The 14,778-nt window shown below is 34.5% G+C and overlaps 1 protein-coding gene across 3 annotated transcripts in view; it reads right to left on the reverse strand.

Annotated features, from left to right (window-relative positions):
• Nucleotides 1-1,389: 1,389 nt before the first annotated feature.
• The window catches only part of LOC128985706 (facilitated trehalose transporter Tret1-2 homolog), a 69,078-nt gene continuing 55,689 nt past the window's right edge, over nucleotides 1,390-14,778 (reverse strand). For all 3 annotated transcript variants that reach the window (XM_054405512.1, XM_054405505.1, XM_054405521.1), the window contains exons 7-10: nucleotides 10,725-10,940; nucleotides 9,292-9,478; nucleotides 8,586-8,767; nucleotides 1,390-1,949 (exon numbers count right to left, since the gene is read on the reverse strand). In XM_054405512.1, coding sequence (XP_054261487.1) covers nucleotides 1,695-1,949; nucleotides 8,586-8,767; nucleotides 9,292-9,478; nucleotides 10,725-10,940 — 840 coding nt within the window. In that variant the 3' untranslated portion in view covers nucleotides 1,390-1,694. The remainder of the gene's footprint in view (nucleotides 1,950-8,585; nucleotides 8,768-9,291; nucleotides 9,479-10,724; nucleotides 10,941-14,778) is intronic.

The raw sequence follows: 14,778 nt of genomic DNA on the forward strand, positions 1-14,778 counted from the left end.
CGTCATCGCTTGCGCTAACATTCGTCTGCTCCGTTTTACACATATCTCTGTCTGCTGTCGCTGCGCGCGCTATGTTGCAACTGAGAACTGATTTCATTCACTGAGGACTGATGACAACGTAATGTTTAGTAAGCTGTGTTTGGGCGATAAGTAACTATGGTGAATTGTACAATTTTTGGATAAAGAGAAACCTAAGAAAGGATATAAAAACAAGAGCAAAGAGAAAGAATAGCAACATCGTTATTTTAACATTCCTTTTACGAGTGTTTTTATTATCTTTAAGTTGGCTATGATTATACACTTTTATGACTTATCTAATAATTTCTTGTTTTCAATACGATTTGTTTAAACTAGCAACACCAATGCTATAGTTAATGATTATTATTGACATTCCTCTGTTGTGATAAATCAGTACTGTACTGTAAGTAGCCTACCATCGCGAGCAGTAGGTTACAAAACTTTCTATTGTTTGTTTTGTTCTTTACATGGTTTAAGAATACGCAATACAGTGTCTGGCTAGGTTTTAGGAGGGTTAGAACAAGCTGTAATTTTAAACTTACAGTTGTTAACCTGTACCAAGGTCAATGCCATTTTCATGATTGCACTTGCACAATATTCAAGATCCCTCCCCTTTATTATTCCGGATAATTTAGGTTCTACTGTACAATGTAAACACTGTACTGTAAAGTATTGTAACATATGCTACTTTAATTGTGTTTTAATGAGGTCAAATCCCGACCTATATTGACCAACGCTGGTTCTGAACCTCGACTTAGCGAATTTTCTGCAAACCTAACCTCTATATAACGAACCTCTTTTTAACGAAATCCTTGATATAACGAATATTCAGTTCGGTCCCTTCAGATTCGTTATACTGAGGTTGGACTGTACTACGGTAATAGCTTATTCCCTGTATGGGAAATTCGCTAAAAACAAGAATATATTATTTACAAACACGATTTCAGCGTATTACAAAGTAAATGATCACAGTTTAACAGGTTTTCACCTGTGGTCTTTATGTACAGTTAAGTAAGTGTCAGCCAGTTTATGTGTAAGATTAAATTGTCACATATATGCGACGCTCGGTAGCGAACGTGTTATCATTAAGTGTAGTTTTGATGTTCTACTTAATTAGTTTAAGACTGAATAAGAATATACTCTTGTTTTAACACCAACAGCCTTGCTGGGTTACAATTGTTTGTCAATACCTAGTCCTACAGTGTTCATCACTGCAGTAAATGATTTTTAATGATTTTATGTTTGTAGAATGTTGAAAAGAATTTGTATCAATAAAGTAAAAAGTTAGTTTCGTCTTAACCTTGTTTAAGAATAATTATTTACAGCAGTAATTCAAGCAACACTATGTAAAATTACAATGACACTACTGCATTAATGATGGCTTAAGTCATACTTTAATTTATTTTCAACAATATTAACTAAATTATTACAGCCATTTTGGTAGGTAAAATAATTGTTTTCTGCAATTTTATCAATTGAAATAAATTAAAACCATTCTTTCAGTACCATTGAAATATCTTTTCTCCTTCTAAATACATTAAGTGTGGTATGTGTTTAAAGATCACATTTGTTAACGTTTTACATTCTTAAAATAATGTAAGCCACATAGTTCCAGCCTTCTGGTATGGAAAGGTAACATTGACTTATAAAGTTCCTAAAAGAGGCTTAAATTTTTATCACGATATGTCTTTCTTTTTTAACATCTCTTCTCCAGCCTCTTCATCTATTTCTATTACAACTTTACTCAGTTTCCTTTTACTGAGAAAATAAAATGTATTATGCTTAAAATAGTCTTGTATTTCCTGAAGCTGTTTCTTGTGAGTTTCTGGGACAAAGATGAAGATGAAGACGACGGCTGTGAGAGACACTCCACCAAACAACCACAGCACTGCGAACGCTCCTCCCAACAGATCATCCAGGAAGGGGTATACCTACAATTTAAATTGTTATCAGATTTGTGTTTTAATCCTGAATTTTATGTAACTATTTTTCTACCAATGGATTTAATTAAAATCTGTCTTAAGTAAAAATTAAATAACCCCGCCGCAGCAAACCTGCATACTAAACAAATTTCCATTTATCCGGCTTGATCCCTACTAAAATATTCCCTAAAATTGTTAGATATTTATTTCCTATTTAAATATTATTAATTTTAGTTGGTACTTAGGTTTGCTGCTATGGGGAAGATATTGAGTTACGAAGCCCCCCATAAACCCCTGTTCCCAGGGTCCGATTATGCTGGTTCGCGAACTCGTTCGACGTAGGTTTACGTTTGTACCAAATTTAATCAAAATCGGGTCATTTTTGCTTGAGTTTTCTTACTAACGCGCGCGCACACACACACACACACACACACATGGGGACCTATAAACAAAAAAGTAAATCGGTCCCGGATCTAGGTCTTACCATGAGACCTACGGTAACAGCTTATTCCCTATATGGGAAATTCGCTTAACCCTTTGAGTGCTATGCAAAAATATACTGTTGTTTACTAAAATCACTAAGGGATATAGAGAGGAAGGTTATTTTAACAAAAAGTAGCAAAACGGTGACCTGAATGCTCGAGGATAACCTACACTAACAACCACTTAGCTAAAAGATTCACCCAATCCGATGATTCGAGGTGTATGTCTAAACCAAGGATTATGACCTCCTCACTATGCCCCAGTGGTTGTAGTATATCGCTACAAACACACAGGTCACCAATTATTTGCCACACAGGACGGCAATTGAACCCGAGCAAACAAATGCCACTGGCCAAGTGACACACACCCTAGCCTTCTCGGCTATCTGTGCTTGGAGACCGAGGAGTCAAAAACCGGTATTTAAGCTGATGCCAACAATTGCGAACAGATAGCGCTACAGCAGGTTGTTCAATGCGTTACTAGGGAGCAGCACTAGTTAGTCACGGACTCTTTGGATGGTATTTTTTAGTTGAACCACAACAGTGGTTACTGTTGTACAATCATAAATTGTGTTGCTGAGGCTTTGCTGTAAAAAAGTATTTTTCCTAAAATGCCTATAATATTATAATTACCTTATCAAACTAAATCAAGGTTAAATTTAATATTACATTGAAAATAATATTCAGACTAGATGTATTTCGCTTTTATGAGATTTTGGTTTCAAACAATGCTATCAGAACATTACAATTGATAAGAAAGCTTGGAAATTTACAACAAAAACAAAAAGTTTTATTTAATGTTTACTACAAATACCCGGACTTTTCTTTGTTATATGCAGGGTTAATAAAAAGTTTGGAGACCCCCTGTTATTTTTTTAACGGCCCATACTAGAAAATTTAAACTTGGCACACCTTTATGGCATGTTATTAAGTACTTTTTGGGCATAACCGCCACTTGGTGTACATCCCCAAAATGAGGGATTTTGGGGGAAATTCAAAAACTTCAAATACAAACCCGTCGAGTGTCCCATTATTTTGAAGGTCCTGGTAAAAGAAAACCTAGAGGTCTCTATCTCAATCCAGTAAAAAATGGCAGCCAATTGAAATTCTCAGAAGTTAATTTTAACTTACAGCTTTCCAAGTCTGGGGACCCCCTGTATATTTTGTAACGGCTCACACTAGGAAAACTAAACTCTACACACCTTTTTGGCATGTTATGAAGTACTTTTTAAGCCTAATAGCCACTTGGTTCCCAAACCCAAAATGGGGGATTTTGGGGGAAAACTCAAAGATTTTTAATAATAAGCCCCATCGAGTGACCCCTCATTTTGAAGGTCCAGGTAAAAGAAAACTAACAACACAAACTAGGGGTTTCTATCTCAATCCAGTAAAAAATGGAAGCTGATTGAAATCTTTAGAAATCAGAAATAACTTGCAATTTTTTATTCAATTAGCTGCCATATTTTACTACGTTAAGATAGAGACCTCTAGTTTGCGTTGTTAGTTTTATTTTATTATGACCTTCAAAATGAGGGGTCACTCGATGGGGCTTAAATAATAAAGAATAAAGTACCACAAATATTTTTTTACATTTATTTTCGGTAAGCTACAGGAAGTTTTGCTTCAACATATTTTTTTGCTAAAAATTTTCTAGAATACATCAGTTTTGTGTGCCTCCCCTAAGGCCTGCGCCTCCTGAAGGCCTGCGCCCCAATGCACCGCATTGGTTGCATTGGCGTTAGTTACGCCACTGATCTGTGCATGCATACCTTTAATTTAAGACAAAAATTATGAAAATCAGTCAAGTAGAAGAGTCAAACAAACTCTGAAAAGAAAAAGCAAATTTAACTCCCATAAGAAATGTAGAGGGAGGAAGTTGCTTTTGTGCATAACTCAAAATATACTATAGGTAAATGAACGCCGGCAGGGCCGGATTTAGCATTTTGGCGCCCCTAGGCCCAATAGTATTTCCGCCCCCTATTCTGGTCACAGTTTCTTTTCTACAAACCTTTATTAAAAACTATATCATGCATAGGCCTATGTTAATTGCTTGAACACCACTCATCGTCAGAATTTTATCATTTCAAGTTTTTTTACGAATTGTCTTGGTTAGCCTTAACAAAATGCCGTCTTAAACACTTTTGGCAATTTTATGTTTTTAGCAAATGCTCACGCTTGTGGGATCGAAACAAAAAAAACCAACGCACAGAGCATTCCTGCAAAAAAGCATGTCCATTGTTTCCGATTTCAGGCCCCAAAACATGAACTCCATAACAGTATGTGATACCATAGATAAAACATACTCCTTTAGTAGATTTGTCATCCTTAGGGATTAGCTGAAATCAATTCTTTTTATTGAGGTTATTTTTAAAACCTAGTTTGTCCAAAATAAAACGATCTAAGCATAAACAATAGGTCGTACCCTGGTTATATATATTTTTTTTTAACAAGTATTTATTTACAATCTATTCCATACTAGAACAATAAGTAAATTTAATAACCATGGTTATATTACAAGAAATTAAACACACAACATAGAACTATCCCTAAAATAATAGAAACAAGATTACGTCAAAACTATCTTCCAGTGTTACCAACATGAACTAGACATGAAAAAAATATTTAGAATTAACAATATGGTAAGAAGTCGACTTGAGTTTATAGTTAATCTATCCACTTAGTACTATCCATCCAGTTAGTACTGCATCCAGATTATATTTGCAAAGCAAAACAAAGCAATAGTCCGGCCAACCATAATTATCCTCAGGTCTGAGCTGAGGAGAAAATGACACCATTATTGGTGCTTTGGAGGGGATTAAATTTTTCTAAAGCCTGTTGCAAACTCAGATAAATATTTTTTCGTTATTGAATTTTAAAGGTAAACTTATCATATTTTTAATATTCAACAAAACGTTTTATATATTTTAACTTGACCCTGCAGGTTGTTGTAAACTGATCAAAAGATTAGTTAATAAATTTTCTTTATGTGAGGTGAGGGTGGTAACACGCATGTCCCCCTAATCACTCTGATCAGTAGTGCCGACCCCGAGGCAGCATAGTGGCAGTGCAAAGAGTACAGTGGCAATACGAAGCGTACCGCTCGGGCGCTCGACAACATCCCTATACAGCCTACTCCATAACCAATGTTTGTTACAAATGTTGTAACGAAATTGATGCGTAATGTTGAAAAATAGTTTAAATATTCTAACAATTATTTCTCCCAATGAGTTTCAAAATTATAATGCTTTATTAACAAGAGTTTTTTTTATCAACTTGCAAAATATTTTAAGCTATGGCTATTTATTATATTTTTAGATATGAAAAAAATATTTTTCCTCTCGGCCGTGCGCCCTCTGGGAGCTTGCGCCAATAGGGCCTACTGGGCCTATTGGGAAATCCGGCCCTGAACGCCGGTGCTTGATAGCAAATCTGTTTGTACATACTTTGATTTAAGATTGTGAAAATCGGTCGGGTAGAAGAGCTAATCCGACTCGGAAAAGAAAAACCACTATTTTTTTATATTTGGATTCAAAATGTTAATATATCTCAATAAATAATGGGTTTAACAAAACATGTGTAATGACAAAGTTTGTTTGCCTTCAGTTAAGGAGTAAAATGAGCTTGACAAAATTAAAATCGGACCGCTGGGTATGAAGATACGTATAAGCAAATAATTTAGCAATTTGGTGGCCATTTTCCAATATGGGGGCCAAACGACCATGATTTGGACCACGTGACCAGTTTTTTTTATACCTCCCATATACGATAAACAAAGCCCCACAACAAAACTCAGGGGACATATAAGTGTACACGGGACATGGCCTAGCTCCTAGACTTATTTTAAATTTCATATTGTGTGTTTTCCCCTCATTGAAGAGTTTGAGTACCTGCAATAGATACTTTTTAGCGAATTTCCCATATAGGGAATAAGCTATTACAGTAGTACTCATGGTAAGACCTGGACGCGGGACCAATATTTTTTTTCGTTGTGAGGTCCCTAGAGGCCAAAAATACCATCTGTTCAAATTCATATACTGTATATATATTTATATATGTGTCCGTTAGCGCGATAACTCGAGCAAAAACAATCCGATTTTGATGAAATTTGGTACAAACGTGTAAACCTACGTTTATTCGAACGAGTTCGCGAACCAGCATGATCGGACCATGGGAACGGGGATTTATGGGGGGTTTTATGGGGTAAAAATGGGTATTTCCCATTTTTGACTCAAATTACATACAATTTCGCAATTTCTTTCAAACTATTTTGTAGAGCTTAAAAAACAAATAATTTAGTATATTGAAGCGTTATAATGCACCTAATGGTTACGGAGAAAATTCCAAAAAATTGTAAATTTAAAATTCCCATGTTATTCTTATGGAGAATAAGTAAACTGTTGTAGTTTGCTTGTTTATTAAGATATTTTGCCCAAATTTGGAAAATGTTTTTATTTCTTACTAACTATTAACATTTTACATAAAAAAACACTTTTACCCTCCCTGTTGCAGCAAACCTAAGTATGTGTTAAGAGTGAAAATTTAAAAACGTATGTTTTCATGTCCCTGGCCTTTTACTTCGTAGATACTGGATTTGTAGTTTATCATTATGTGTTTTAATATTTTTTGGGACGGGGGCAACTTGTTACACTCATTTATTTGGTTTTAAATAGGTTCTAGGTATTTTTTTCGTATTTTTAAAGTCTCGAAATTCACGACCATGACGTGTCCCTAGGGTATACATTTTCCAACTTTCACGCTGTTTTTAGACTAATTATTCATGCCGAAATATATAAAGCCATATTTTTATGTCATCAATGGTTATTAAACTTACAAAAAAGGAGCATATTATAATTTTACTGTCATTGCAAACTGACTAGGCTACCATGACAAAATAAGTCTGTCCCTCGATTTGGCGTCACGACCATTTGGGAAACATTTTCAAATTTGGAGCACGACAGTGGCAAGCCTGGCGTCGATGGAGTCAGTTGGTTTTAGAGACTAGTTCGGGGTGTACGTCAGGATTGTAGTGCCGGTCATTTCGAGTTGAAAGGAGGAATTACAAGATTAATAAAGGAAAGATTGTGTTTTTTGTAATTTTGGTGTGTCCATGACCGTACGTAGTCATTCGATGAAGTAGACATGGTGTTAATTTTTGTTTATAAGATATTTCAATTGCTAGATTAACCTAGAAGTCCACTTTGTATCCTCGAACATGAGGTGCAGGGCTACCGCCAGAACAGAGCCAAATAACACGTAATTTCACGACCAAAGTTTCACGACCATCGTGGGTTTTTTCACGACCAATCCAGCCTTATGGGTTATAGTGTGTTTGGACGTGACGATAACTTTAATATAATTGTAATTTGAACAGTTTAGTTCAATTTAAACACTTATTTTTATTATAACTAACAGTATAATTGAAGGATTGTTTAGAAATATTTAGATTATTTCAGAAAATTCACGACCGTACCGCTTGTCCCTGACCATCACGTTTATGATTTCTATCATAAAAATTTCAAAAATTAAAATATCGTCATATTTCAATGTTTTATACACAAAAGAAGCACACCTCTATACAAACATAACGATTTTTCGGGTCTCAGGTAAGTTTTTTCGGAGTTATACAAACTTAAAAAGATTTTATTGGCTTTTTTTCTATTTTTTGAGGTTTTTGTTTTTTTCTAGAAAGGCCAAATATACCAAAAGCTCAGTGACCTTTTTATTGTATAATGGTCATAAAAAAAAATTAGTTTATAGCAAAACATAGTTATAAAAATAATATTAACTAGTTTTAATATTCATTTAAACGTCTGTTATGGTCGTGACAGGATTTTGTGTTTTTCCACTAAAGATGCTCTTTTTTTTAAAAAATACCAAAGATATTGCGTTACCATGGACATTTTATGAAACTTCAAATGTTAATGAAATAAAAATAATAATAACATTTTTGAAAAAAGGGGAAAAAAAATTTCAAAGTGCTTTTCCTGAAAACGTACGTTTTTAAATTTTCACTCTTAAACTGATTCTATTTAAATAAGGAATGTGACATTTTTAAGGAGACATTTTAGTATAAATCCAATCAGGCAAATGGAAATTCGCTTAGTCTGCAGGTTTGCTGCGGCGGGGGGTATTTAAATAGTGTCTTTGTCACTACTGATGTTACCTTGAGTGCTGCAAACATGACAATGTGTGCGATGGAGATGATGAGTCCCTGAGCCATTCCCCGGATCTCTAGAGGGAAGACCTCTGCAGTCATGGTCCAGGGGATAGTCAGCAGCCCCGTCACTCCCAGGGTCATGTATAGGAGGATGCACACCACGGGCAGTATGGTCGGTTCCATCAAACCTGCCACACAACACAGTGACTTGCATCGTGTTATAATGTTACATTTTTACTTTCATTACAATTACAAAATAATTATTATCCATAACACTTTGTCCAGTATATTTATACTGTATGACTAGGCAGTAAAACATGTTGACCTAGCCCAGCAAAATTTGCTTCTGCGACCTTTGTTTTATATTAGTCAGAAAATTACACATTAGAGAGCAGAACCTTTCTTTAGGATAGAAGTCTGCAGGATATTTTACAGCAATTCTATTTTCTAGGACCTAAAAAATGTGTCAGAACTGGCAGAAGCCCAGACTTCTTTGACACCTGGGGGAAGCGAAGGGGTGCTGCCAGGTCTGCAAAGGGGTTAGTTAATTTACAACTCTGGACCTGATCTAAATCCATCACCATTGACACGTTACATATTTTGTTACTTTATCTCAGTTGATTTGACAAATCTCTTTTCATCACCACATAGAGAACAATTAATTGAAGGAATACTATAAATTAAACTTTGCACAACTTATCATAGGGGTTACCTTCAGAAACTGCACGGGTGAAGTATCCAGCAGTAAACAGAAAAAAGGCCATTCCACTACCACTGACCAGAAGTAAAGATCGACGACCAAATCTCTTGATGAGTAGAGAAGTAATAAGACCAACAACCAATCGCACCATTCCTATGCCAACAGCACAGACATAGGCATCTATTGAGGCCCCCATATCCTGAAAAATTTCAAATGGTTCTTTGTGTCAATTGAAAATAATCAAAATCTAAATTTATTGGTAAAAACATTTTATTGGTTGTTAGTCAAGCTTTTAACGCAAACCCCAATATGCCAATTTGAGTGCTTTATGCTTTTGGCTTGGCACTAATATTTTCACGAGCATGGAGAAAGTTTAGCTGTCACCAGAAGCATATTTAGTGTGTTATACAGTAATTGTTTACCTATTTTGCCTGAAGGTCTTGTAGTTTGAATTAACACTCGATGCGCATTTCGCCGCTCAGTGCGGCATCTTCATAGAGTATCTTCTTAAACACTACTGTTACTATGTACATATTTACACTATATTTTCCAATCACTAACCTGTCACATTCGCGGTCACGGTTGCCCGGTGGCGACACGAGCGGCGGGGTACATTTCGTTCCGCACTGTTGACGTGATGGACTTGTACTGGATCTGAGTGGTTGACAGTGACAGTGTTATGATCAGGGGATGTAGTTATTGTTTGTAAGGGATGGTCGCTTTCTCTTTTGCGCTGTGGCAAAAAAATCCATAAGTACTGCCATGGCAACAGCGCAAAAGAGAAAGCGACCATCCCTTACAAACAATAACTACATCCCCTGATCATAACACTGTCACTGTCAACCACTCAGATCTAGTACAAGTCCATCACGTCAACAGTGCGGAACGAAATATACCCCGCCGCTCGTGTCGCCGCCGGGCAACCGCGACCGCGAATGTGACCGGTTAGTGATTGGAAAATATAGTGTAAATATGTACATGGTAACAGTAGTGTTTAAGAAGATACTCTATGAAGATGCCGCACTGAGCGGCGAAATGCGCATCGAGTGTTAATTCAAACTACAAGACCTTCAGGCAAAATAGGTAAATAATTACTGTATAATACAGGTCTTGTCACTGGGTTCAAAAAACATTAGTGTGTTAATCGCCTAAGAGGGTACCGGTACATGCACTCATGAAAAGTATAATTAGAACTTTGTATATGGTCTTAACACCTGCACCTTCCTCCTATGATTTTTTATTTTCGTTACTAACTGATACTATTTTTATTAATTACTATGTAGTGTATATTATTTTGAAGAACATAAAAAGGCTGTGATAGGATAAATATATTAAGAGCAATACATACATTAAATAGGTACATGCATAAATACATAAAGAAAAGTAAAGTTCATACTTGAAAGAAGTTTGTATCATGCATTTTTTCTCAAATATTTACTTATTACCTTGAAGAATGTTACTGCATAGAATATTGTCACGTAGATTCCACTGAATTGTTGAAAAGTGAACAGAAAAGTGAGAAGTAGCAGAGGTTTAAAGCCATTTGGTTTTAACAATCCCTGGCAAAGTTTTACGAAAGAAGAGCCATTGTGGTTGTTTGTGTCCTTCTTACTTTCATGCTCTTTAACTAACTCGGCCAGTCTCTCTTCTGCCAAGCCAACCTGAAATTTATAATCACTAGAATCATCAAAATAACACACCATTATCAATATCATTACCTACTTCAAGACAGTGATACATGCCAATGTGTGTATTTTAAGCTGAATGTAAATGTAAGATAAGTGTTTCTAATTGAATGAGAAAATCTACGAAGCTTTGTTACTGGACTAAGATCAGTTGTTTCTTCAGTAAGAATAATTTTTTCTAATTTAACCATCTTATACTGTATATTTAAAAAAATTTCGTTTTTCTTTTCAAAGTTTGTTTGGCTCTGCTACCTGACCGACTTTCATGATTGAAGTCTCAAATTTAAGGTATACACACACGCACAGATTTGCCATCAAGCATCGGCATATACTGTATTTATCTGTAATCCTACTCAGCTTATAGTAAAAAAATTTTTCTCCCTATGGGAGTTAAATTTGGTTTATCTTTTCCGAATTCGTTTGGCTCTTCTACCCAACCGATTTTCATGATTGAGGTCTCAAATTTAAACGTTTTGATCTTTACATTTGTTGTATAAGATAGTTACACATCTGCCAATGCTTTTAGAAACAAAATTCAACCTTTATATCGCCGTTATAGAAACATTTATGGATTTTAATCTGGTAAGTAGTGGAAACCGCTATCTTGGTTTTGATTAATTTTAAATCTTGGGTAGGCTGATATGTGAAAATCTTTACTAAAATTTCAAATAAAATTTTCATATTCCGGTACATGATTTACCTTCATCTCTTTTATTTACATATTATCTTTTTCTTTATTTTTGACATTTTAAATTTCAATCTTGAAGTTGCAAAACTGCTAATTATTACATTTAAAAGAACAATTGTTTAGGTCAATATTCTTTATATTAAATAACAAATTCTTCCATCTTCACTCACAATAAATCATTAGCAACATTAACATCAGCAGTTATAAACTTATCTAGAAATATTGTTGTGCCTTATCAATAGTCTTTTGAAATATTAAAGAAATGATATCTAAACTATAAAAAGATGTAAATTATTAATTTAGCATTAAAGACGGAAGACAAAACTAATATGCTTAACAATAAAACATCGAGGACTAAGAAATGTAACAGTAAATACGGTATAATATACTTAGAATCAGAGATGCAATGACACATAATATGTGTCAATATGATAATACTAGGGTTGCTTTCAGAGAGGTGAAAGCCAGTTGAGCGGAACAAACCTGATTTGATATTTGTATAAGTAACTAAATGTAAAAAAGTCAATAGATCTATTTACTAATGCTGGTTTTATTGATTAAAATTATAATCATTCAAATTTACCTCTTCCAGAAGTGCATTATGGTAGTTTTGACCAGGAAAATATTACAGTACTGTAGTTGGAATCTGATACTAACATCCAAAAAGGGCATTAAAGTATAAAAAAGACAAAGGAAATTTAACATTCAAATTCAACTGAAGCCTACAACAAAAACATTGGACTTCATTTTTCACCCTTACAATCGGTTAAGTATTTAAGTATAAAAAACAGTAACTGTTAAAAAATGATGAAAAAGCTGGCTACAAATTTAACATGGGGATGGAATGTCCAGTTGTATTGATAGTAAAGAATGAAGATAAAACATAGGCCTATGAAATACCCCCGCCGCAGCAAACCTGCAGACTAAGCGAATTTCCATTTGACTGATTGGATTTACACTGAAATGTCTACTTAAAAATATAACATTTATTCTTGATTTAAATAGAATTAGTTTAACAAATACTTAGGTTTGCTGCATCAGGGAGGGTAAAACTGTTTTTTTTTTGTAAAATGTGAATAGTTAGTAAGAAATAAAAACATTTTCCAAATTTGATCAAAATATGTTCAGATGTTCACAAACAAGCAAACTACAACAGTTTACTTATTCTCCATAAGAATAACATGGGAATTTTAAATTTACAATTTTTTGGAATTTTCTCCGTAACCATTAGGCGCATAATAATGCTTCAATATACTAAATTATTTGTTTTTTTAAGCTCTACAAAATGGTTTGGAAAGAAATTGCTAAATTTTATGTTTTTTTGGTCAAAAATGGGAAAAACCTATTTTTACCCCATAAAACCCCCCGTAAACACCCGTTCCCATGGTCCGATCATGCTGGATCGCGAACTCGTTCGAATAAACGTACGTTTACACGTTTGTACCAAATTTCATCAAAATCGGATCATTTTTGCTCGAGTTATCGTGCTGACGGACATATATATATATGAATTTGAACGGATGGTGTTTTTGGCCTCTAGGGACCTCAAATCGAAAAAAATATCGGTCCCGCGTCCGGGTCTTACTATGAGTACTACGGTAATAGCTTATTCCCTATATGGGAAATTTGCTAAAATGTAGGGCTATTTTAATGTAAGACTCAAATGTAAAACACCTTTACCTAACCCGCCATGTTAAACTTCCCTATCCCAAGCGTGATGTATACAACTTCCTTACTTCTCGAGTGATGTAAAATTGAAAAAAACTCACTCGGTGATGTAATGAAACCCATTTAAATAACATTGAGTGATTAACTTAAAAAAATATACCTCTTTGGAGGCATCGACTTTCAACGTTAGAAATCAGCTGTGCGCTTGAATGTTAATTGTTATGCTTTAAAGTATTTTCCTAACCTAGCTTTTGTTTGTAAAAGAATGTTACTGTTAGACGATGAATGAAATGGATAATGAAAAATATTGTACGTAAGCCCATGTATATTGTCGGGTCAGGTAAAATCTTGTACGTTACACGTTGCGCAAGAGCGTGTTTACATCACTTAGGTAAATTATGCAACTCGCTTCCGCTCGTTGCACAACATTCACCTGCGTGATGTAAAAACGCTCTTACACTTGTAATGTAAATAGCTATTACAAGACTAAAATGAACTGAATTATCAGTCATGTATTTCAATGTGTAAAAACGTAAAAAATGCAAAAAGACTTTACTTATTGAACAATAAAATAAGATGGCTGAAATGTAGGCCTAAACATAAGTAATAAGTAAACATCACATTCAGCTGATTTAAGTGAAAACATAATAATAATAAGTAGGGAAGAAATTCCTTAAATATACAATGTAGATAATATAATTAGAAATTAGTAGCCTACTTCTGGAGAGGCCTAGACAATTATCCATACCGTGGTTAAAAGTGAACTTCTATAAGCCCAGGTTTACTTATTACGGTTGTAACTGGACGTATGTATCCACTGTACGTGGCTTGGCAATCAAATAACAGTATTTATATAGGATAGGCTACTGTTATCAACATTTGAAATTACTGAATTGTTCCAAATTACTGTTTCACAAAATGCAGATACCATTTTCAGCCGAGCCATTAAAATGAGGATTTGCCGAACAATTATTAATATTACAGAATAGTATTTAATGATATACAACTTTTCACATTTCATAAATTATATGTTAGTTTTGCTATGGTCAAAAGGTCCAAATCCAAATGTTCTTTTCATTTATGTAGTAATTTGTTAGAATCATTGACTTTATATAAAGTCAATGCTAGAATACTGTTATGGTTTGTTAAGATGCAAGCATTTTTGAAATCGTTTCCCCGTTTAACCAACTATTCCAAAAGATAAAAATTATATGATGCAACACAAATAAACAACCCGATCACCTACTTATAACCTACACTTTACCTTCATAATCTAACCTTACTTCAAAACACTTAATGTAGTCACGAATACTCATAAACCCCGACCTACCTTCCCTACATGCCTAAATTAGATCAGTGTTCAATCTGTGCTTTATTAATAAGTGTAATAACTTACTGCACCGTCGATGTAATTCAACATAACGGAATGTTGACTATTGACATAAAACAAATACCTGT

The sequence above is a fragment of the Macrosteles quadrilineatus genome, unplaced genomic scaffold (assembly GCF_028750875.1).
Source record: "Macrosteles quadrilineatus isolate MER2022 unplaced genomic scaffold, UCM_ALF_1.0 Scaffold_1__1_contigs__length_201487025, whole genome shotgun sequence".
Lineage (NCBI taxonomy): Eukaryota > Metazoa > Arthropoda > Insecta > Hemiptera > Cicadellidae > Macrosteles > Macrosteles quadrilineatus.